The following is a 22,980-nucleotide window of genomic DNA, read 5'->3' as shown; positions in this document are numbered from 1 at the left end:
CGTGCACAGGGCCGGTTTCACAAAGCTATGTTATACAGTCTATAGTGTTAGACAAGTCTAAAATTTGCTCATAGACTAGTCTAATGCACGTTAGACTGTTTCACAGAAATAGACTAATTTAATTTAGACCAAAAAAATTAGACACCTTACCCCCCAGGCTAACTTAGGTCTAAGACTCTGCTACCATGGCAACCAGTAGTAACAATCAATTACATTACAAACAGCCAAAAGAGAAGGGAAAATGGCTCCTCCCAATTTTGGATATTTCCTCTTAAATATTTATTTTTTGGCAACTTGTACCATGGTTTTGTATCTTTTCTGTACGCCTTTAATGCTCCGCTCAACGGTCGGATTAACGCTGTTAACTGTCGTAGCAATCTTTTTCCAAATTAAGCATTTCTTCTTGTTACTACATTCTCCACTTTACAAATTTCCACACTAAAATGTCCTTGTAACTGTTATACTCATCCAACAAACACATATTTTCTGCTGGGGTATACTGCACCGAGCAGTTGAAAGCACTTACTTGATCCGCCATGTTTTTTGTTTTGAAAAGTGTCTTATTTTACTCGGAATGCATTGCAGGTGTAGTCCTACTTAAGATAGTCAGAGTCTTAAGTGCTTTGTGATTCATTTAGATGTCTTATCTGAAGTCTGACTATCCACTATATCTAAGCCATAGTCAAAGTCTATCTTTGTGAAGCTGGCCCCTGGCTTTTGAGAGGCGGCTTTCTGTGTGAGCTCTTTTTTACATCATCACCCTTTTTCAGATTTATCCATATATCTGCTCTTCTCTTTCTCCCAGACATTTAAATTTTTTGTATGAGACATGCAGCAAGTGTATGCCACCTTATGTCAACCCGTCAGGTTGATAAGCACATTACAATTCAAATGTTTGACATTAGTTCTGAGTGGATCTCTTCCCAAAATCGTCCCTCCCCAACATTTTCATCTTGTTTTTATCTGACAAAAATGTAAATAGATTTTCGGCATAGTTTCTGTAATTCAATTCTGAATTTTATTTTATCTCGTTTTCGTCAGGGATAAAATGTCGTTGACAACTGATGACAAATTATTCATCAACGAAATTGGCGCTGGCCTGAACAAGATGATGATTTGTGATTTGTTCTTTTAGTTATCCCTCACAGATCATGTAGATTAAGCGTATTCAAACAGATTGAGCTTGTATTGTTGCAGTGATGGATAGGATGGTCTGATTGTTTGCTTTGCTCTGCAGTTAGACCGGTTTAAAGAGCCGCCAGCTTTCGGGCCGATGTGCGACCTGCTGTGGTCTGACCCTGGTGAGGACTACGGCAGCGAAAAGAGCTCCGAGCACTTTTGTCACAACAGTGTGAGAGGATGTTCCTATTTCTACAGGTACTCCAGCTGACAGCCTACCCACATGCACATTTGTTCGATAGCTGCCTACTCAGTCCCTGTTCACAGTCGCACCTCTCAATGTTAGTCATGGCGTTTTGAATGATGGACTGCTGGAATCGCTAATTACACCTCTCTCCGTCTCTAACAGCTACCCTGCAGTATGTGACTTTTTGATGAATAATAACTTGTTGTCAGTTATAAGAGCACACGAAGCCCAAGATGCAGGGTGAGTCCACTGCACAGCACACTCTTAAACCAGGCTAGTTGCAGCAAGAGCTACAATTCAATTTTAACAGCTCTTTCTAAATGAACTGCTGACAATTTCGGTCCCATTTCACTGACCTTCTTAGGTATCGAATGTACAGAAAAAGTCAGACGACAGGCTTCCCCTCATTAATCACAATCTTCTCTGCACCAAACTACTTAGATGTGTATAACAATAAAGGTAAGAACTCGAAAGCTTTTGAGCCTGTGCTATCATGGTGTGCAGTTTAATTTCTAGCCTTATGCAATTTCTCAAGGTAAGCCAGTTTTGCTGAAATGAAAATGTCACAAAAAAAAAATCTCTTTTTCAAAATTAATTAAAAATTAAGTCTCACAAAATCAGAACATACTTTCAGATTTTTTTGTCCTTTCACCCCATAAGCTGCTGTGTTGAAATACGAGAACAACGTTATGAACATTCGGCAGTTCAATTGCTCCCCTCACCCATACTGGCTGCCCAACTTCATGGATGTGTTCACGTGGTCACTGCCCTTCGTCGGGGAGAAAGGTAAATAGCAAATGGGAACAGCTTAGTCTCTTTGATTTTGACACTTATCAGAAGTGCATTTGCAGAATTATGGGATGTGGTTTTAAAAAAGAGTTATACGATTTTTCAGTTCTGATGGTTTACTTTATTGATCCTCAAGGAAACATTTAGACAAAACATCTGCTAACTAAGCGATGGATAAAGCAAATACATATCTGTACAAAATGGCAATAGACATTATGTTGAACACTATGAATCATATCATGTATGTAGTATTAGAGCCTAAGCGTGTAATAAATAGAAGTATGCCAATTTTTGGTTCAGAGAGCATATGTTGGTCTATGTAATGTCTTCTCTCATGTGCCTTCAGTAACAGAGATGCTGGTCAACGTGTTAAACATCTGCTCAGATGATGAGCTTATGTCAGAGGGAGACGACACATGTGAAGGTAAGAACATGTAAAGCTGTTTTACTGCACTGTAGCTTTTTTATTTATTTATTTTACTCCAAATAAATTCAGTTTAAATGAATACCACTTCTTTTTAGAGGTGAGGGATCAGGGATCAAAGATTGCTAAAGATTTTTAAAAACTGGTTCAGATTTTTACTTGCCCCTCCACAAAATACATAAAAGGTTATTTAATATTTTAGATACCAGTGAAATTTAACAATTATTGATTCCAATTTCGATACCACAGCAAAAACGACTCCTTAACTAATATAAAGTTTAAATATTTTGACAAACAAAGTAAAAAACAATTATTTTTAATGCTAATTCTAAAATTATCTGTTTTTCCTTTAAGAAAACTGTAATGATTGCCTAATGTCATTAATATAAAACAGAAAGTTCAAAAGAACAACATTTATTTAAAATATGAACTTTTGTAATATTAATAATGTCTGTCACTTTTGATCATTTAATGCATCCTTGCTAAAAAAAAATAATAATTACTCACCCCAGACTGAAAGATTTTTGTATATCATAAAAATATTTAGTACGATTTTTTACTTTCCACTCAGCAATAATAATGTAATCAACATTTGCTTGAATTTAAATGTAACAAAAAGTGTGCCCCATTAGCCTTCTCGCATTAAAATGTCTCCTTTCTTCCCTTTCTTTTTTCTCCTCAAATGGATTTCAGCTCTGTTAAATATATATCCGCATGCCCCTCATCTCATCAAATAATAGTTCTCTGATTAGTGTGCATTAGTCCTCCGTGAATAACCCATATATTCTATTTAGGACACTATATTCTCGTGTGAAAGTTGCTTTAAATATGAACTTCGTGTTCTGCGTTGTGTGATTAAATGGGCATCCTGCTTTATTGTTTTAGCTGTTTGATGCATATAACACTGCAGAGACAGGAAGTACATAGACTGTGCTCAGTTTGTACATCATGAATGCCTTCAAAGCATGTTCTTTTTGTTTATTTTTTAAATTATCAAAATTATTACAAACCTTCTAGCTAAACATGCATCGCCCTAAACGTTTTCAAAAACTACCTCAACTGGGTCTCCATTCAATCATGTCAGTGATTCGAAATGAAATGCTGCTCTTAAAGGGTTAGTTCACCCAAAAATTAAAATGATGTCATTAATGACTCACCCTCATGTCGTTCCAAGCCCGTAAGACCTCCGTTCATCTTCGGAACACAGTTTAAGATATTTTAGATTCAGTCCGAGAGCTTTTTGTCCCTCTATTGAAAATCTATGTACGGTATACTGTCCTTGTCCAGAAAGGCAATAAAGACATCATCAAAGTAGTCCATGTGACCTCAGTGGGTTACTTATAATTTTTTGAAGCATCGAAAATACATTTTGTTCCAAAAATAACAAAAACGACGACTTTATTCAGCATTGTATTCTCTTACGGTTCTGTTGTCAATCCGCTTTCATGAGTCCGCTGGCGTAAGACGCTGCTGACGTGTGTCTGGTGCGTCCGAGCTTCGTTTACAGTCTGAGGGAGACGCACGCTGTAAACAAAACAATCTTTGCAAACATGTCTAAGGATTTCGACACAGGGGAAGACTTGCATTTTTTTTAACCAGACATGTTTATTTGAGCCTGAATACACGGACGCACCAGATACACGTCAGCAGCGTCTTACGTCAGCAGCGTCACTGGCCTCGTGAACGCGGATTGACAACAAAACCGGAAGAGAATACAATGCTGAATAAAGTCATTGTTTTTGTTATTTTTGGAACAAAATGTATTTTCGATGCTTCAAAAAATTCTAAGTAACCCCCTGAGGTCACGTGGACTACTTTGATGATGTCTTTATTGCCTTTCTGGACAAGGACAGTATACCATACATAGATTTTGAATGGAGGGACAAAAAGCTCTCGGACTGAATCTAAAATATCTTAAACTGTGTTCCGAAGATGAACGGAAGTCTTACGGGCTTGGAACGACATGAGGGTGAGTCATTAATGACATAATTTTCATTTTTGGGTGAACTAACCCTTTAATGTAAGACCCATGAAGTACAGTGATGCCTCTCTTGCTGTAATGAAACCAGATGAACCCATTCTGAGCACACATCCGAGGAGCTGTCATGAAGGAATACAGTGTCCCATTTACTGTTCTTGATGCCCATTTGATTTGTCCTTTTTTTTTTTTTTTTGAATGGTGCATAATTTTAACTTGGCCTGACACACTTCCTCTGTGTGTCTGTGAGCCTATGAGTTTTGAAATGGGGTTTATTTATTCCTAATGGGATTCAGGCTGTAATGCCTCATTTTATCTGCAGTATTTATGACTCTAGCCATCAATTTAGGACTAGCTTGCACTTTGCAGGTAATGATGTTTATTTACCTCTTTACTTTATAAATTTTTTTCTGGATAAAACTTTGTCTTGTAAATTTTATGAACTAATTTTAAGTAGACGGATATAAAGCAAATTTGTCCCCATGTGCTATCAATGAAACTGGACTCTAACCTTCTTTCTCTCTATTTTTGTTTTCCTCTATCCCTCCCCGTTTGTGGCAGGTGGCACCCCGGCAGTCCGCAAGGAGGTGATCCGAAATAAGATTCGTGCCATTGGCAAGATGGCCAGAGTTTTCTCTGTTCTTAGGTGAATATACACACTTCACATACAAATCCCTCATGGCCAGGAATTTGACACGGACACACTCCTTTCTGCACAACAGAGATGTTTCCCACTGTAAAATATATCCTGTTATACTAACAGCAAAAAAAAAACTTGCAGCTGTGATTGCCAGAAAAAAAAATACTGTGACTGTTTCCAGCTTTACATGATGCCTGTATATATATATATATTATTTAATACATACCTACTTTAACTACTAAAATCTGTATTTTTGCCTTAAAAAAACACTGATAACCACAACAATAATACAGGTGGCACAATATAAAACCTCATGATGAATTGGTTCATTGTAGCAACCTGACCATAAAACATGGTCAGTTCAATATCATACCTCACATTTCAGCAAACATTTTAGTATATCTTCTCAAGGGACAATACTATGGAAATTAAAGTTGGATATATTTTAGAGTAGTCAATGTGCTTCTTAAATAGTAGTATATATTTACTGTCCTCTGAAAATAACTCAACATACAGTCATTATTGTCAAAATACCTGGCAATAAAAGTGAGTACACCCTAAGTGATAATAGCTGTACGTCGTTTAACCATGCAAAGCCACATGTCCTATTGATCATGTTCATGTTTTTGTCTCCTTGACAGGACCATATTAATTTGTGTATCTTTTATTAGAGCAGTTAAAAATTTGTGCTTTGAGTACAATTCTCTCATACTGACCACTGGATTTTCAACATGGCACCTCATGGCAAATAACTCTCGAAGGGTTTGAGAATTAGAATTGTTGCTCTCCACAAAGATGGCCTACGCTATAAGAAGATTAATTACACCCTGAAATTAAGTTACAGTACAGGCCAGGGTCATACAGAGGTTTTCCAATACGGGTTCCACTCGGAACAGGCCTCGCGAGGATCAATCAAAGAAGTCGAGTCCTCGTGCTGTGCGTCAGGTGCAGAAGCTGGCGTCAAGAAACAGACACATAAGTGCTGCCAGCATAGTTGAGAGGTTGCAGAAGTGGAAGGTCAGCTTGTTAGTGCTCAGACCATACACCGCAAACTGCAACAAGTCGGTTTGCATGGCCGTAGATGGTGTCCAGAATGTGTGGCGATGCCCTGGTAAGGAGTACCAAGAACATTGTGTCTGGCCTACAGTCGAGTATGGTGGTGGTAGCATCATGGTCTGGGGCTGCATGAGTGCTGCTGGTACTGGGGAAACTTCAATTAGGGAAACATGGATTCCAACACATACTGTGACATTCTGAAGCAGAACATGATGCGCTCCCTTCAGAAATTGGGCCGAACGGCATAACGACCCCAAACACACCGCCAAGATGACAACTGCCTTGCTGAGGAAGCTGAAGGTGATGGAGTGGCCAAGTATGTCTCCAGACCTGAACCCTATTGAGCACCTGTGGGGCGTCCTCAAGCTGAAGGTGGAGAAGCACCATGTGTCTAACATCCAGCAACTCCGTGATGTTATTATGGAGGAGTGGAAGAGGATCCCAGCAACAACCTGTGCAGCTCTGGTGAACTCCATGCCTAGGAGAATTAAGGCAGTGCTAGATAACAAATGGTGCTCACACAAAATTTGACACTTTGGACAGTTTTGACATGTTCACTTAAGGTGTACTCTCTTTTGTTGCCAGCTATTTTGACAATAATGACTGTATGTTGAGTTATTTTCAGAGGACAGTAAATATACAATATACAAGCAGCACATTGACTACTCTAAAAATCTATCCAAGTTTAATTTCTATAGGATTGTCCGTTGAGAAGATATACTAAATTTTTTGCTGAAATGTGAGGGGTGTGCTGTAGATGCTGTACAGGGTCACACACACAAAGACAAAACACCATCAGGGTAAAACGCAGTAAAACGGTAAAATAAAATAATGCAATTAAAGGGATAGTTCACCCAAAAATGAAAATTCTGTCAGTATTTACTCACCCTCATGTTGTTCCAATCTCGTAAGACCTTCGTTCATCTTCTGAACATGAATTAAGATATTTTTGATGAAATCTGAGAGCTGGATCACTCCTCCATACTCCTCCATAGGCTTCTAAGGGATTGAAACTTGCCAGCCCCGAAAAGTTATTAAAGACATCGTTAAATTAGTCCAAGTGACTACAGTGGCTCAATCTTAAGTTTATCAAGCGACGAGAATACTTTTTGTTCGCAAAAACAAACAAAAATAACGACTTTATTTCAACTATTCATTTCCTTCTCTGTGGGCCTATAGTCAGTTAACGTAGTGTAATAGCGTAGAGCTACGTCACACGTAGGCTCACTATTGGCCGACGCTGGTCATGTGGGTGATGCGTGTGACGTACAACAACAGAAGCTTAACCTGTTATACTAGTGAACTGACTCGAGGCCCACAGAGAAGGAAATTAATAGTTGAAATAAAGTCGTTATTTTTGTTTGTTTTTGCGCACAAAAAGTACTCTCGTCGTTTGATAAACTTAAGATTGACTATTTTAACAATGTCTTTAATAACTTTTCGGCGCTGGCAAGATTCAATCCCTTAAGAAGTCTATACGGGAGTGATCCAGCTCTCAGATTTCATCAAAAATATCTTAATTCGTGTTCCGAAGATGAACGAAGGTCTTACGGGGTTGGAACAACATGAGGGCGAGTAAATACTGACAGAATTTTCATTTTTGGGTGAACTACCCCTTTAATAACTAAATAACAAAATGTATGTAATAAAATCTAAAATAAATGTACATAAGCACACTAAATGTAGATTACTGACAACAAAAATAAGCAGAAACAAAATCATTTATAAAACACTTTCATCAAATGTGATGTTAAGTAGAGAATTCTGAAAGTTGAGTAGAGAATATCCTTTTTTTTTTACATTAAAATTACGCATAATGCGATGTTAAACCGTTTACAGTTTTTCACTATTTATGGTAAGCTAACTTACATTTGATCAATGAACATGTTTTTACTGTAGCATTTTTACAGTGTGTTCTGTAAAAATTAGGGAAATTTTTTTATTTATTTGGAAAAACTCATGACTGTGTCATGGTCAATAAGTCTTAATTTTTATTTATTTATTTTTACTGGTTGGACCACATGACAATTTCGAGTCGATGAATTAATACCATTAATACCTTATACAATTTTCATAAATAAATAATTAAAGTCCACATGAAACCTTGGTGAATACAATGAGAGCTTTGCACATTTCAAAACCCTTTGTCTTTGTGAACCCTTTTATTAGTAATTGATGTAAATACAGAAAATCTGTATTTTCAGAGAGGAGAACGAGAGTGTGTTGCAGTTAAAGGGCTTGACCCCTACTGGGACGTTGCCTCTGGGTGTCCTTTCAGGAGGCAGACAGACTCTACAGAGCGGTAAGTCTTGCTCCTGGCCTTATTGAGGGGTGTTGTGGAGGGTGTAACCGGCTCTCCACCAACCCCCTGCTCCTGTTACGCTCTTTCTTTCTCAGTCTTTCTGTCTATAACTCTCTCTCACCCTGTTGCTGTCACCGCCTTGCCCGGCAGCTCTGCCTCTCTCACGGTGCAACACACCCATCATCGAAAGTGATATCGTTTAGAGAGGGGGAAGATTTTAGAAGGGTTTGGTCGTGAAGGGGATTTCAATCAACACGTTTCAGATTTCCTGCCCTGACAGGGACCTAAAAAACTTCCAAGCACCGCTGAGATCATAGCGAGTGCCAAGGAGCTGCTGCGGGTGATGCTTTCACAGTGAGAGGGGCTCCTGTGAGCTTATGACTATGACGCAATATGACCCAATTTAGCCAGCGCCTGTCGGTGTGCCACGCTTCCTCTCCTGGCCTTTAATGTAAAAACTCACCAGCCTGCTGCATCCTGCTGCCCTCCTACTCACAGCCACATTAACATGGTCAGGTTTATTTTTGATGAAACTAGTTGCCCTTCCTAGAAACATCATAGCAATGTGCTAAACACCACTCACTCACTTGGAAACACACTGATATCACAGTGACTAATTTCACATGCTCAAAACACTTTTGTTTGTTAGGGTGAATAAATTGGCTTGCTTCCCATATGGGCACAATAGCTTAACATGTCTGAGCACTGCACTCCTATGAAACTCCTAGGCCACCTTTCTGCCAAAACTGCTCATTTTAAATGGTTTTGTTTTCTAAAGCATAGACTTTAAAAAATATTTTTTCAAATAAGTGCTGTCACATGGCAGGATGTGTGGTGTCAAGTATGTTGGGATCGTAGTTGATCCGTGATCCGTACGCACCAGCCCCGCCTGGTTCAGAATGTATGTGATTTGCATATGAATTTTAAAGTTTAACCATCACAGAGTGAAAGTATGAGGCTATTTAAGGCCTCAGTTTATACATTCAAATGAGTTTAAAACGAATAAGCACAAGAACACGTGAAAAAGAATTCAATTTGGAGCTTGTGCATTGTTTTCTGTGCGCAGACAGCATGCAAACACAGAATTCAGGTCTCTTTCTCGTCTTTTTGTGCTTAAACAGACACATACACGTCAAAATACCCTACTTGGCGACTGTCCTTGTAAACGCAGTGTAAACGTAAACAATTGAAAAAGAAAACGGAAGTGTACCATTATATTGAAGACAGCATCCGAATAAACCGGCTGCTGTTAATCAAACAAAGACAGGGAAAATCACTTTTGTAGCCTCAATGTATAAATTAAATATAATTAATATTTGTTAGACTATGTAGTGTAATTTACATTTGATTCAATTTCTGTATATGAATAGTTAGACTTAACTGAAAAATATAAAACATTTGTATTTTTGTTCTGTTGTATTGATCTATGCATGTAATTAGGGATGCACAGATGTTAAAATTTTGGCCGATACCGATAATTCTTTATATTTGAAAGCCGATAAATCTAAATTCAAATGCATTTAATTTTTGAGAGCCTGATTACAAAAACAAGTCTCGCCATTAAAAGCCATGTCCCAAGCACATAATTATAATGTTCTCATTATAATTTTATGTTGCCCATATGACAGACTTGCGCTGCACATTTTGCACTTAACTGTATTTTCCTTTAAGTCATTTAAATCATATTTTAAAGCAATTCAAAACCATCATGGCTAACAGAATATTGCATCGCATCCCTACATGTAATTTATTTTCTATGCAGATTATCATCTCCCCTACAAAATAACCTAAATCATTTTTGAATGATTCGTTCTTTTCAAATAGATCTATTCAAGTCATCTGGTGAAATTGTTTTCATTTCATTTCACAATATATATCAAAGAAAAAGAAAAATATTTTCCATGCAGTCATAGTATAAAAGGGTATTTATTAGTGGAAAATGCACTGAAAGACTCTTCATATTTAGGAGTCTATGGCATTTCATTTTGAAAGGCCTTGCTCTATTGGTCAAACGTCAAGGCACAATATAATACAACACCGCCTTGTGATTGTAACGTGTAGATGGTGCACTGGGGGAGGGGATGTAAATAAAAGGATTCTTCAGAAGCTGAAAATAGAAATAAAACAACACATCGCTCAAAGCTGCCTCGTCTCTCATCTTCCTGTGAAGGCCACAAATAAACTGTCTCCATACATATACAGGACAGTGCATGGCGTATTTACGGCGAAAGCCTCTCCTTGTTTGGCTATTGTATACCTTCAGCTGTAAAAATAGACTCTGTCCATGTCAAGAGTCGTTCAGAAGGCCTTGCGTCTCAGGTTCAAAAGCATGGATTCTCAAAAACAAACCTCACCAAGTAAAAACTAGTTTTGAAATCTGTTTATGTTCTGGATGACGCAGCTAAACTAACCGCTTTTAGGTTTCTTCCTTTGGCATGTGAAGCGTTTGGGCTGATGTTGGGAGGGGAAGATGAATGAATGGGCAACAGGGAGGGGGTTTGAATGTACTTGTGATTGCATTGATAACTTGACTCACTTTCTTTCCCCGTTCGTTTTGGGCATGGCACTACTACTCATGCTTACACAGCCACCATAGAAGCAGAGGAAGCACAAGGTATGCAAGACATCTGTGAAACCTTCTTAGTGTTGTCTGTCTGTTACCCTCCCCCTGTGATTTACTGTCTGTCGTTCGTGTGCATTTCGTCCTTTTGTAGTCACAAATATCATTATTTATTTGTGAGTATGTAGTTCACATGCTTGTTACTTATAAAGCTAGCAATTTAGTTTGATTTGCACGTTGAGATATTTGTTTGTTGTTCCTTTGTGTTGTTTTGTTGCATTTCGTCTTTTTTTGCATTTAAAGGTGACATGTAATTTCTGCGCCACAAAACGGATAAAAATTACACAAATGATGACTGTATTTCTATTTTTGGGTAAACTATCTCTTTGTCCCAGGATAAACTTTGGTAGATCTGCCCGTTGAGAGAGGACGTTTCAAAAAGTCTCTCAATTGTGAACGCCAGCGCTTCAGTCACAGCTGTTTAAAGGGGGAAGCCAGAGGCAGGGGTGTGAGCAGACCACAGCATGAGACTGAATCTTTGTTTTTATCAGTTTCACTTCCTGACCAAAGAACTCACAGATAAACTCAACTCAAATCTAGGCCTGTTTTTGCCTTTAATGTCAGGCTTGACGTGGGTACATCAGCTTTTTTCTGGTGAATGCTATCTGAACTAGTCGTATCCTTACTGTATGCCCTCAACGTTTTTCATGCTTGGTTTTAGCTTTTTCATCAACCTTTTTTGGGTACTTTTTGGGGAAGAACAGCCCTCTCTTAGTAGTCATGCGACTTTAGTGACTGGAAATGTTCATGTCTAATAAGTTAATGTAGGACTGCATGCTTAGACTAATTGCAATTAATTGCAAAGTTTTTTTTTTTTTAAAGCTCCAGGTTTGCTGTGCATATAAAATAGTAGTAGTAATAATTATTATTATTATTATTATTACAAAAAAATTTTTTTAACCAAAATAATGAATGTTGCTATTGTGATTTATCACTGTAAAATTACAATAGTATTTATCCCTTACTTCATTTTCAAACATTTAACCACCAAGCTTTTATTTTGGCGGAAAACCGTAGGAAGCCTGCATAGCTGGTTTATAAGCGCTTCTCATTACAAATTTGGTAAGATGGCTGGTGCATGTTGCGTTCCCAAATGCACGTTATAAGCAACCCAAGCTCAGAGCCAAATTTGTGTGGCATTTCCTGTGAACTGAGCTGTTTGCATGTGAAAGACACACTTCACTCTGAAACACATCGTACATTTATTTAATTCAATCGCAGCATTTACATTTTAAAAACCCATATCGCAATTTCAGTTTAATTTCCAATAATTTTTATCAGTTTGAAAGATAACTGTACAGCCCATTTGGGATGTTTTGAAAATCTAGTCTCAAATCTTACGGTGCAATCACCCCATGTCATAATTCCCGTAATTACGAGATGCCGACTTGTAAAAAGTGTTCAGGTCATTTTAAAACTTGTAATTACAACTTGTAGACTTTTTTCTTTTTCTGAGAGATCCGACTTGTACCACATGATCGCTGTACCACCAGTCCCCTAAAGATTAATTTTGGCATTGATGGTGTTGATGATGTAATGACGACATGGGGTATGAACGCAGCTTATTTAATCTTAAAGCTAGTGTAATCTGTAAACTGACTCGGTAATATGCACAAGGATACCAGTAATGCCTAAAACGAAAGCACACATTGTCATTGTTGTATGTCACTTCATAAGCATTATCTAACTTCGTTCTTCCATACTTCCAGCCATCCAAGGCTTCAACCCTCAACACAAGATCCAAAGCTTCGAAGAAGCACGTGGACTGGACCGGATAAACGAGCGAATGCCTCCGCGCAGGGACAGCGTGCAGCCAGACGGCACTGCCAACTCCATCAACGCAGCCAATTCCCCCGACAAGAACGGCACCAACGCACAGGCGTAGTAACCCAGAAGCTACCTAGCGCTCTCCCTCATCCTTTCCTTTTTGTCTCTCTTTTTTTTTCGTTTTCCCTCTGTTTTCCTCTCATTCTTTCTCTTTTTGGTAGAGGTGATGCCCCCTACATGCAAAACTCTCCAGGACCATTTTGGGGAGACTCGCACAATACCATGAAGAGGGCGTAGTGAAAAACAAACCATGGTTCTTATTTATTTATTGATATAGATGATAAGAAATGTAAGATCTGTAATGGTGGAAAAATTAAGATGAATGAATACATACGTGATGAATATTACATGTGTACATAAACAGAATATATATATATAGACATAGCATTGGGGTGGTGTAAGGTCATCTTAGATTCAGTAGTTTAAAAAAAACAAACACAAAAAAAAATCCATTTTGTAAATTTACGTTTATAAATTAGATTTATAGACATTACAGACTTTTTTTTTTCTTTTTTTTTTAAACCAAGACTTGCTCGGCAGAATTACGTTATCGTTGTTTGTGCGCTTGGCAAAGGAATTTTTTGGCCGGCATAATTCTATAGAATGCTTATTTGTGAATACCCAAAGCAAGTATGATAATTGTTGATGCAAAACAAAAAAAAAGTTTTATTGAAACGATGTGAAAAAATAACTTCATAATGCCAATTATAGCTATGGGGAGTGCATTAATAACAAGTGTTGACACATTTATATGTACATGTACATTCAAGTGTTCCCTCAACCAAATGTAATGTTTACTTCGTTTCATTTGTTTTCTTTTTCCTGTTCATAACTGAAATTACTATACTGATTTGTAATCAATAAGGCGAAAAAAGCAAAAGCCATCTCGCAAGATGGTTGGAGGAGCTTGTTTTTTTTCTTTAGTTTTTCCCTTCGATTCGTAGTCAGTCACGCTTTTATCGGCCTCTGCCATAATTTCGAACACTTTTAGATGCATTTTGTTAGAACCATAGTGGTAAAAGGCACGGTTTAACTGCCATGATTTTACACACATTTTTCTTGCCGCCCATAATGTATATGTTAAATGTGATTGGATGAGGTGAAACGTTAAGCATCTCAGAAAAAGGAGCATACATGCCTTACATCCTGTCTCATTTCGGCTAAATGAAATAAGTTAAACCGAAAAGTCTCGCTTGCCTTTTTTTATTTTCTGTTTCTACAAAACCATTGTAGCCCACCAGTTGGATGTTTTTAACATTAAACCCTATTTAATTGTTTTTCAATTTGTCTAATTTTTGTACCTATAAAGGTTTGCATCAACAAACTTGTAAGTATCTTCAGCGAGCTGAGCAGAACGCTCTTCTAAACGCCTGTATTCTCTAGTGGACCATTTTCCACGCATATGATTGACTAAAGCCTCATCTTTTGCTTTTACCTAAAGTAAAACAATGTTATTTTGATTGCTTTTACTATACTGAGTGTTTTGAGAAGGACAGGTTTTGCAAGAACTGTTTACCACATCGTCTTTTCAGACCTTTTGTTTTCTGCTTTTTTTTTTCCTTTTCTACACTGTACCGTTATCATTGCATAAAATCCGGCGAATGGAGATTTCGCTGCGCAAAGACTCTGACTTCCTGTACGCTAAACGTTTGAGGTCATGTGCCATGCTAATAATTATAGCGAGAGTTCTATGTGCAGGCATTGAGGCAGTCGCTCGCACATTTTTTGCTTAATTTAACGCTGCAAGCAGTTCAGGTTCTGTATGCCTTGCGCAATACTCCGTTTTCATGGCGCATCGTAATACGAGACTTGACTAGCGTAAACCTACATGTTAACATAACTGTATTTAAAGTAAATTTCATCCAAAGAAAAATCAGTGTTTTAATGTAATATATGGCTTTTGATCATTGACAAAAAACTACTGCTGATTGTATATGATCATTGCCTATGCATTCGCTTAAGAGGTGGGTGCTCAAATCGGCGATGCAGTCATGTAAAGAAAAGACAAAAAAAACACCTGTTAACGCTTTACTCTTTGCGACATAAAACCGATATGAGGGAGGCCTACATCCTTAAACAGGTACCAAAAGATCATCATGACCCCATGACCACCTTTTCGAGTCCTCTTTTTAAGTGTTTGTCTCTTCAAGTCTTTGTTTTATGTTATGAGCCTCTGCAAACTATTTAGTTTTAGTTTCCTTCATGTTTAATTTAAAAGGGGATGTCTGGTGTGAGACAGTCAGGGGTTTGGGGTGGAAGGGGCAGGGTTTTGTTTCATACGGGAGAGGAATTGGGGCGTTCGGACCACTGACCCCGTTATAGGAGGGCTTCTGTTGCAAATTCCAAACATATCTTGCAGAATCTACTAAAAATGTTTAAGATCTTTTTTTTCTTAATAGCTATTAAAAGAGGGCAAGGAGGAGTTTGTGTCAAGTACTTGTATTGCGAGGCCTCTATAAATCTCGAATTATGTTGATGTATCGCTCCATTAAAAATGAAAGTAAAATGAAATACAAAAAATGTTGGGGGAAAAAAACCTGGTGTTGTTTCTTTATTTGTCTGCGTTGAATTGTCTTTCCAGATTCTTCTTACTGCATCTGCTTTTACAATTTGAGCTCCTGATTGATGGCAAACTAGTGTTTTGTGAGACTCCCTTTGTCATTTTCTCTTCTTTATCCATGTCTGTGCTCGTCAAGGTTTCCTATGATTACGACACTCACATTTTCAACATTCTCTGCTTGAGGTGCAGTTACCTGTCTGAACACAGCCAACACACAAGCACATGCCGATTAAGGCTGAGATTGTGTAAAACTTGAATGCACACTAAGACATTGTTGGCTAAAACTTTTTTCCAAACGAAATCCTTTTTCGTTAATTGAAATAAAGCTAAAATATAAACATTAGATGAAAAACTTGCTCAAGTAATAATAAAATAAGTGTTGCCTTGGCACTTAACTAAAATAAAAAAATGGTTTAAGTTGAAGCACTAAAATAACTAAAACTGGAATAAAAATGAAGCTAAATAAAAATATAGATTTATAAAACGAATAATTGACAAGCAATTGACACAAGAATTAAAATTGAAAATATAAATGCTAATTCAAAATATTAATGTTATTGGTATATAAATGTAAAAAGTGGTAAGTTGACTTGCCTTAAAAAAGTGAGGAAACCGGTAACCTTAATTTAGTAAATAAACCATGCGCAATTGAAAAAAATAAGTTGTGGAATTGTCAAGTTCACATAACTTAATTTGTTCAATTACGCATAAAGTTTTTTTACTTAATTTTATTGCAACTGGTTTCCCCTCTTTTTTAAGTTGTCAACTGATCGCTTTTTACAGTGCAGTAAGATGTATTTTTTGAAAACATTTATATTTAGTCGTAGTTAATAAAATATCGAAAAGCTTGATAATACATCTATGCATTAATATTAATCATCGGCAGCAACATAAAATAGTCCGTCCATGTTGTGTTATACCCTGAACATGGGTTTTGTTATTTGAAAACCTCAGTTTTCAAATCCGAAGGTCTTGTTGAATGGTGTTTTTAGACTAGATTCATGTGAAGGATGCAGCTGAACACAAAATAAAAGCATGCTTTTGTTTTATTGAAGGGCCTTGAACTGAAGCAGGCCCTTGAAATAGTATTTGTTGCACCACAGAATATTTCTATTCACATATTCAATGCCATTTTAAAGCCTGCTCGTTCCCGACCAACCTGAATAATTTCAAGAAGTGCTAAAGGGATGAATGTCAGTTTTCCATTATCAGTCAGCAGATCACGTGGAGCATACATTGAAAATCCTGCAGGAAAAACAAACCACTCGCATGACTTTACAATAAATTAGATAACTAGTTATTAGTTGTAACTGCTCAACCCAAATATGATTGTAATTATACACAGTTTTTAATTAGTACTTAATAAAGCTCTCTTCATGTGAGGTTGAAAACCAACATAAATATGATAATGTATTATTTAAGTGTAACTGAGCCTATAAAGTACTACCACACCTTTCTGGATCGAAAATGTACGTAGACGGAGTCTGCTGCTGAATGTGGGGAGGTTATCAGATACATTTTTACTGGATTGCTTAATATTATGCAATCCAGTCTATTTGTTCAGCAGTCCTGTCAAAAACGAGCTTTCCCGTTACTCTCTCTGAAGGATTACACAATTACAGTCATTCATACAGCAAGTTTTCTTCACAGACCTTTTTGACCTTCATTTGAGCAGTTTCTAGTATAAAGAAATTCAGTTAATTAGGTCATTTTCCTCTTTCCTTCATTTGCATAGCATCAGGAGGGTGAGATCATCATCGATGATGTATAATGATGATGATCCTGATGTAGCAGTTGAATTTATTCTTTATTACAAAGGGTGAGTGACATTGATCTGTACATCCATCCTGTTGATTTCTCTTAAATGCTTGTGAATATGAGCGTTATTTAAAGGCCCCCTGGGGTGAAATCAAGTTTTTATTGTGATGTTTTAAAATGCTTTAATTTCTGGTTCAAAAATATATAATTGAATTAAACCAATATTTCCATTTGCTAGGCATTGTGTAGCGTTTACTACTGTCGGCCAGGTGGATCAGGTGGTGTGAGTGAGTGGAGGCAGGGACTAGTTTGCATATTCATGGTCCGCGTATACTAAATGAAGCGAGGCTATTTTAAGGGATGAAGAAATTTTCAGTTGTTTAAAAAAAAAAAATGTATGTCTTGGATTATCAAAGATGAGTTTTAAAGGGATAGTTTAAACTTATTCAAGACTTTTTAATTAAATCTGAGTGATTGTTCCTCCATTGGCAGCCATGCAATTACCACTTTGACGCTTCAAAAAGTTTGTAAAACTAATCATATGAATTGAGTGGTTTAGTCCAAATTTTCTGAAGAGACTCGTTCGCTTTATATGATGAACAGATTGAATTTAGTCTTCTATTCACATAAACATTGATGATCAGTGAACATAAACAGAAGCTCAACCGAACCTGCTTGACATGCGAGAACCTTATTGGTTCTTGCGGAAGCTCAAACATGCTGTGTAACACGAGAATGAACCTCATTAGTTCTCGCACATTAAACAAAAATGCTTGAGCTTCTGTTTACCACAACTGATTTGTGCATTGATGAAAGTCTGTTATACTGTTTGATATTGCAAACTGTTATTTGTAGTCTTATTTTTTATAGTATTATTATTTATTATAATGAAACGCACTGGCTTGTAGCACAAATAGTTTTACCTTTTAATGCCTTTTGTTTTTCTTCAAGTTGTTTGTCTATAGCAGTTAATGAATTGAAAGTCTTGCACATTCAGATAAAATAGGTTCATTCAGTGTTCCAAAATAAGATGGATACAGGATTTAATGTTGCCAGAAGTTATCAACCAATCAGAATGTCTTATTTCACCTAGGGCCCCAAATAAGTCAGAACTGCTACTGCGGGGGGACTGTAAGAAACTCAAGCGAGTATCTCAAGTGGAGAGCGCCCTCTTATTAAATTGTGAGGTGTTGCAGGGGCAGGGTCACACTTCACAGTATAATGAGCTGGAAAGAAAAATACTGACATCTTTCTCTTTTCATACAGATTACATAAACTGAGAATATTTGTTTTTTTTATATAAATTAATTCATTTAAAAGAAGAGAGTTCAAGCTTCATTATGGAAAAACACTCGTGCCTGTATGACAAGTAACCCCTAAGTTACAGTTAATCTTCGGACGCGTTTCAGAATGGACTTCACTCACAGAGTAAAAGCAAAACGCGCATCATGTTTATTTTTCTTTATTTTGCGAAAAGCACAACACTTTGTTTTTATTGTGAGTATCCACAAAAAAAAGACACTTATCAGGATCTAATGATGTACAACACTTAATATGTAAGATCAAAATTAACAGAGTATTTTGAGTTTCTTTTGCACTGATAAGAAAAAAGCAAGACTATCGCGCGATAGCCGACTTTTCAAGGCTTGGGCCCTAAATCGCTTTCTGTATGTAGTTGGATTGGAGTGGTTATCCAAGCTAGTTACTATCAGGATTGCTGTTTTTTTGTTTGTTTTTGTTTTTGTCGTTGATGTGATTGGCTTCACAAGCTCATTTTTTAATAATCCTCTGAAAGCACATTGTCCCTGTATAGATGCTATTGTACTAACAACAAACTGGCTTATTTAATATAAGCCAGTCTCATCCATTATGCTCAATGAGAAATGAGATTATCTAATCCAATAGATGAAATACAGTCATCATGTGCAGTATTTAATCTGAGGGATCATTTATCTGTAATAATGCCTTTGTAATCTGATGACAACGGATGCTTTTAAAAATCTTTTCCAGCTTTCATGTCTGTCCACAGTTCTCCCTAGCATTGTGGAGGCGAGCATCACTTGTGTTCTCTTCAGTAAATCAAGAAAAAGTAAACACAAACATTTTCTCTTTTGCTACTGTAAAGGACATGGTCATGTAATGTGGTAACATTCAATACTGCCCACATTAGTTCCCCCAATTTACAGGAAGATGAGTAAAACAATACAACCCACAATGGTGGTAAGCTAGTAGAAGAATTGAATAGAAGAAACATTTCAGGAAGTGAGAGAAGACGTCCACATATTAGAGCGATATTATTAAAAACTGGTTACATTCAATCTACACTTAACAAAATTATAACCGCAACACTTTTGTTTTTGCCTCCATTTTTCATGAGCTGACCTCAAAGATCTAAGACTTTTTCAATGTACACAAAAGGCCTACCGAGATAATCCATCCACCTCACAGGTGTGGCATATCAAGATGCTGATTAGACAGCATGATTATTGCACAGGTGCGCCTTAGGCTGGCCACAATAAAAGGCCACTCTAAAATGTGTAGTTTTTACTGTATTGGGGGGTCCGAAAACCAGTCAGTCAGTCAGTCAACCATTCATTGTGACCACCATTTGCCTCACGCAGTGCAACACATCTCCTTTGCATCTGATTAGGTTGTTGATTGTGGCCTGTGGAATGTTGGTCCACTCCTCTTCAATGGCTGTGCGAAGTTGCTGGATATTGGCAGGACCTGGAACACGCTGTCGTATTCGCCGATCCAGAGCATCCCAAACATGCTCAATGGCTGACATGTCCGGTGAGTATCCTGGCCATGCAAGAACTGGGATGTTTTCAGCTTTCGGGAATTGTGTACATTCAAAATGCCATCAATAAAATGCACCTGTGTTCGTTGACCATATACGCCTGCCCATACCATTCATCCGCGAAGAGAACACCTCTCCAAAGTGCCAGACACCATCGAATGTGAGCATTTGCCCACTCCAGTCGGTTTACGACGACGAACTACAGTCAGGTCGAGACCCCGATGAGGACGACGAGCATGCAGATGAGCTTCCCTGAGACGGTTTCTGAGAGTTTGTGCAGAATTTCTTTGGTTATGCAAACCGATTGTTGCAGCAGCTGTCAGGGTGGCTGGTCTCAGATGATCTTGGAGGTGAAGATACTGGATGTGGAGATCCTGGGTTGGTGTGGTTACACGTGGTCTGCGGTTGTGAGGCCGTTTGGATGTACTGCCAAATTCTCTTTGGAGACAGCTTATGGTAGAGAAATGAACATTTAATTAACGGGAAAACAGCTCTGTTGGACATTCCTGCAGTCAGTATGCAAATTGCACGCTCCCTCAAAACTAGTGACATCTGTGGCATTGTGCTGTGTGATAAAACTGCACATTTTAGAGTGGTCTTTAATTGTGGCCAGCCTAAAGCACACCTGTGCAATAATAATGCTGTCTAATCAGCATCTTGATATGCCACACCTGTGAGGTGGATGGATTATCTCGGCAAAGGAGGAGTGCTCACTAACACAGATTTGTGAACAATATTTGAGAGAAATAGGCCTTTTTGTACATAGAAAAAGTCTTAGATCTTTGAGTTCAGCTCATGAAAAATGGGGGCAAAAACAAAAGTGTAGCATTTATAATTTTGTTCAGTGTACATTAAGTTTAAGTTTATTGCCATTTGCAGGTACGTTACAGTACAGGTACATTGGAATTCTTGTGCGTTTCTCAGAGTCAGCTTTTTTTAAATAAAATTTTAAGGGAGAGTAAGGTGCAGCAAACATTTTAAAAGTGCAACAAAAAAAAGAAACTATGTACAAATACTTTATAATTTAAATAAGTACACTTATTAAAAGATAAAATAGATTAAGAATATTGCACAAGTTATAACAATGATAATGCACCTGGATTAAAAACATGGAATTGGGGTACTTCTTACCCTCCTTAATGTCCTGTGCCACTAATCTAACAGTGGCTGGAAAGTAGCTATTAAACAGACGGGCCTTGTGAGTGCTGATGCTCACAGGCCTGCGGTGTCTCAGATTGTACTCTGTGTCCACCCACTTAAACAGAGCATAAGCTGGGTGGTGTGTGTCCCTAAGGATGTTCTGTGCTTTCCAATGTTATTCAACTGATCTTTGTTTACTGTATGTACAACTTAAGCATCTTATAGGTAGGGTAGGCATTTTTTTTTAATTTTTGTTATACTGGTTGAAACTCTCTTCACATCCTGATAGCAATCAATAATAGAAGTTGAAGTGTCAGGAGGACCAAAAGATGTCCAATCATTGCATTCGGTCTGCCTGTCACCTTGCATTTCCATACCTCCACGCACACGTCATACTCATTTCATAAGGCTATGCAGAGTTGTAGACAGACAATCACCGAGAGCCACAAACAGCCGCTGCCTTTTACAGTTCTTCATGTTTTGGAGGAGGTGTGGCTTTGGAGACGCTCTGAAGGGAGGGTGGGAGCTTATGCTTTCAAAGCTAGCTCGCTATTGCTACCCTTTCTGAAATTGCTGACCGCACCTTTAAATAATTCATCCTGTGAGTGTATAATAACTGCAGGAAGTTTATCATTTGAAAGCACATATGGGATACAGTATATAAATATACTACTGTTCAAAAGCTTGCAGTAAGACTTTTTAATGTTTTAAAAGAAGTCTCTTTTAGACTGCATTTATTTGATGAAAATACAGTAATATTGTAACATTACAATTGAAAATAACTCTTTATTTTAAGATTTGTAATTCATTCCTGCGTTTCAAAGCTGAATTTTCCGCAATATTTCTTCAGTGTCACGTGATCCTTCAAAAATCCGTTTAATATGCTGCTTTGATGATAAAAATAAATGTTTCTTGAGCATTAATGTTGAAAACGGTTGTGCTGCTTAATATTTTTGTGGAAACCATGATGCATCATCTTTTAGGATTCTTCGACGATATATAAAGTTCTTGTACAACAGCATTTATTAGAAATCTTTTGTAACATATATGTGTTTACCGTCCCTTTTGATCAATTTAATGCATCTTTGCTAAATAAAATAACAATCACACTGGCCCCAAACTTTAGAACGACAGTGTAAATATATATATTTTCCTGTTTTTATTTTTGAATGACTGGATTCTGTGCACGTTACTTTTTGTCAAAAGAAGGTTGGTTTCTATTTGATATGTGTGTGTGTGTGTGTGCTCAGCAGCTAAACAGTTGGATTCTTGCAATTGCCCATTGTGGCGTAAAGGGTTTGCAGAGCATTATTGACCACCCACACATACTGGCGTGGCTACTTTTGGCTGTTCTTTGTGATTTAATTCTCTTTATCTTGGACTGTCTTTGTCAAGGCTGTTGTCTTAAGAATCCTTCTGAAAGCTCATCCTACAGCATGGCTGTTTGTTTCTGGTGTATCTTACAATAGAACCATATTCTAAGAGTTTGACTTGTATAGCATTAAATGTAGCATTAAATTCCATCCCTCTGCATTATCTAGTGCCCGACTTTTTTATTTGACTATTACTGAACAAATTTTAAAGGTGTACTTTAATTTTAAGGCTGTAGCTTGACTTTGATGAAGCTTTTAAAAATGTTTTAAGAATGAGATCATGCTTTTGTGTGCAAATTTTTAGAATATCGTCACACTGTTGCTGTTTCATGCAGATTATATGGTGC

At 37.5% G+C, this 22,980-nt stretch overlaps 1 protein-coding gene across 2 annotated transcripts in view; it reads left to right on the top strand.

The window, feature by feature from the left end:
* ppp3ccb (protein phosphatase 3, catalytic subunit, gamma isozyme, b) overlaps positions 1 to 14,875 on the top strand; it is a 34,532-nt gene extending 19,657 nt beyond the window's left edge. Inside the window, exons 6-14 of one of the 2 annotated variants that reach the window (XM_077242927.1) lie at positions 1,238 to 1,377; positions 1,529 to 1,606; positions 1,731 to 1,825; positions 2,027 to 2,152; positions 2,502 to 2,579; positions 5,119 to 5,203; positions 8,458 to 8,555; positions 11,143 to 11,169; positions 12,885 to 14,875. In XM_077242927.1, coding sequence (XP_077099042.1) covers positions 1,238 to 1,377; positions 1,529 to 1,606; positions 1,731 to 1,825; positions 2,027 to 2,152; positions 2,502 to 2,579; positions 5,119 to 5,203; positions 8,458 to 8,555; positions 11,143 to 11,169; positions 12,885 to 13,060 — 903 coding nt within the window. In that variant the 3' untranslated portion in view covers positions 13,061 to 14,875. The remainder of the gene's footprint in view (positions 1 to 1,237; positions 1,378 to 1,528; positions 1,607 to 1,730; positions 1,826 to 2,026; positions 2,153 to 2,501; positions 2,580 to 5,118; positions 5,204 to 8,457; positions 8,556 to 11,142; positions 11,170 to 12,884) is intronic. The other variant, XM_077242928.1, reaches the window with a different exon arrangement.
* Positions 14,876 to 22,980: the final 8,105 nt, after the last annotated feature.

This window comes from Siphateles boraxobius, unplaced genomic scaffold, assembly GCF_051911475.1.
Source record: "Siphateles boraxobius isolate OS27281-9 unplaced genomic scaffold, OSU_SipBor_1 25, whole genome shotgun sequence".
In the NCBI taxonomy this organism is placed as follows: Eukaryota; Metazoa; Chordata; class Actinopteri; order Cypriniformes; family Leuciscidae; genus Siphateles; species Siphateles boraxobius.
The sequence above is the reverse complement of the archived record's forward strand: the minus strand, read 5'-3'. Positions and strand labels throughout refer to the sequence as shown.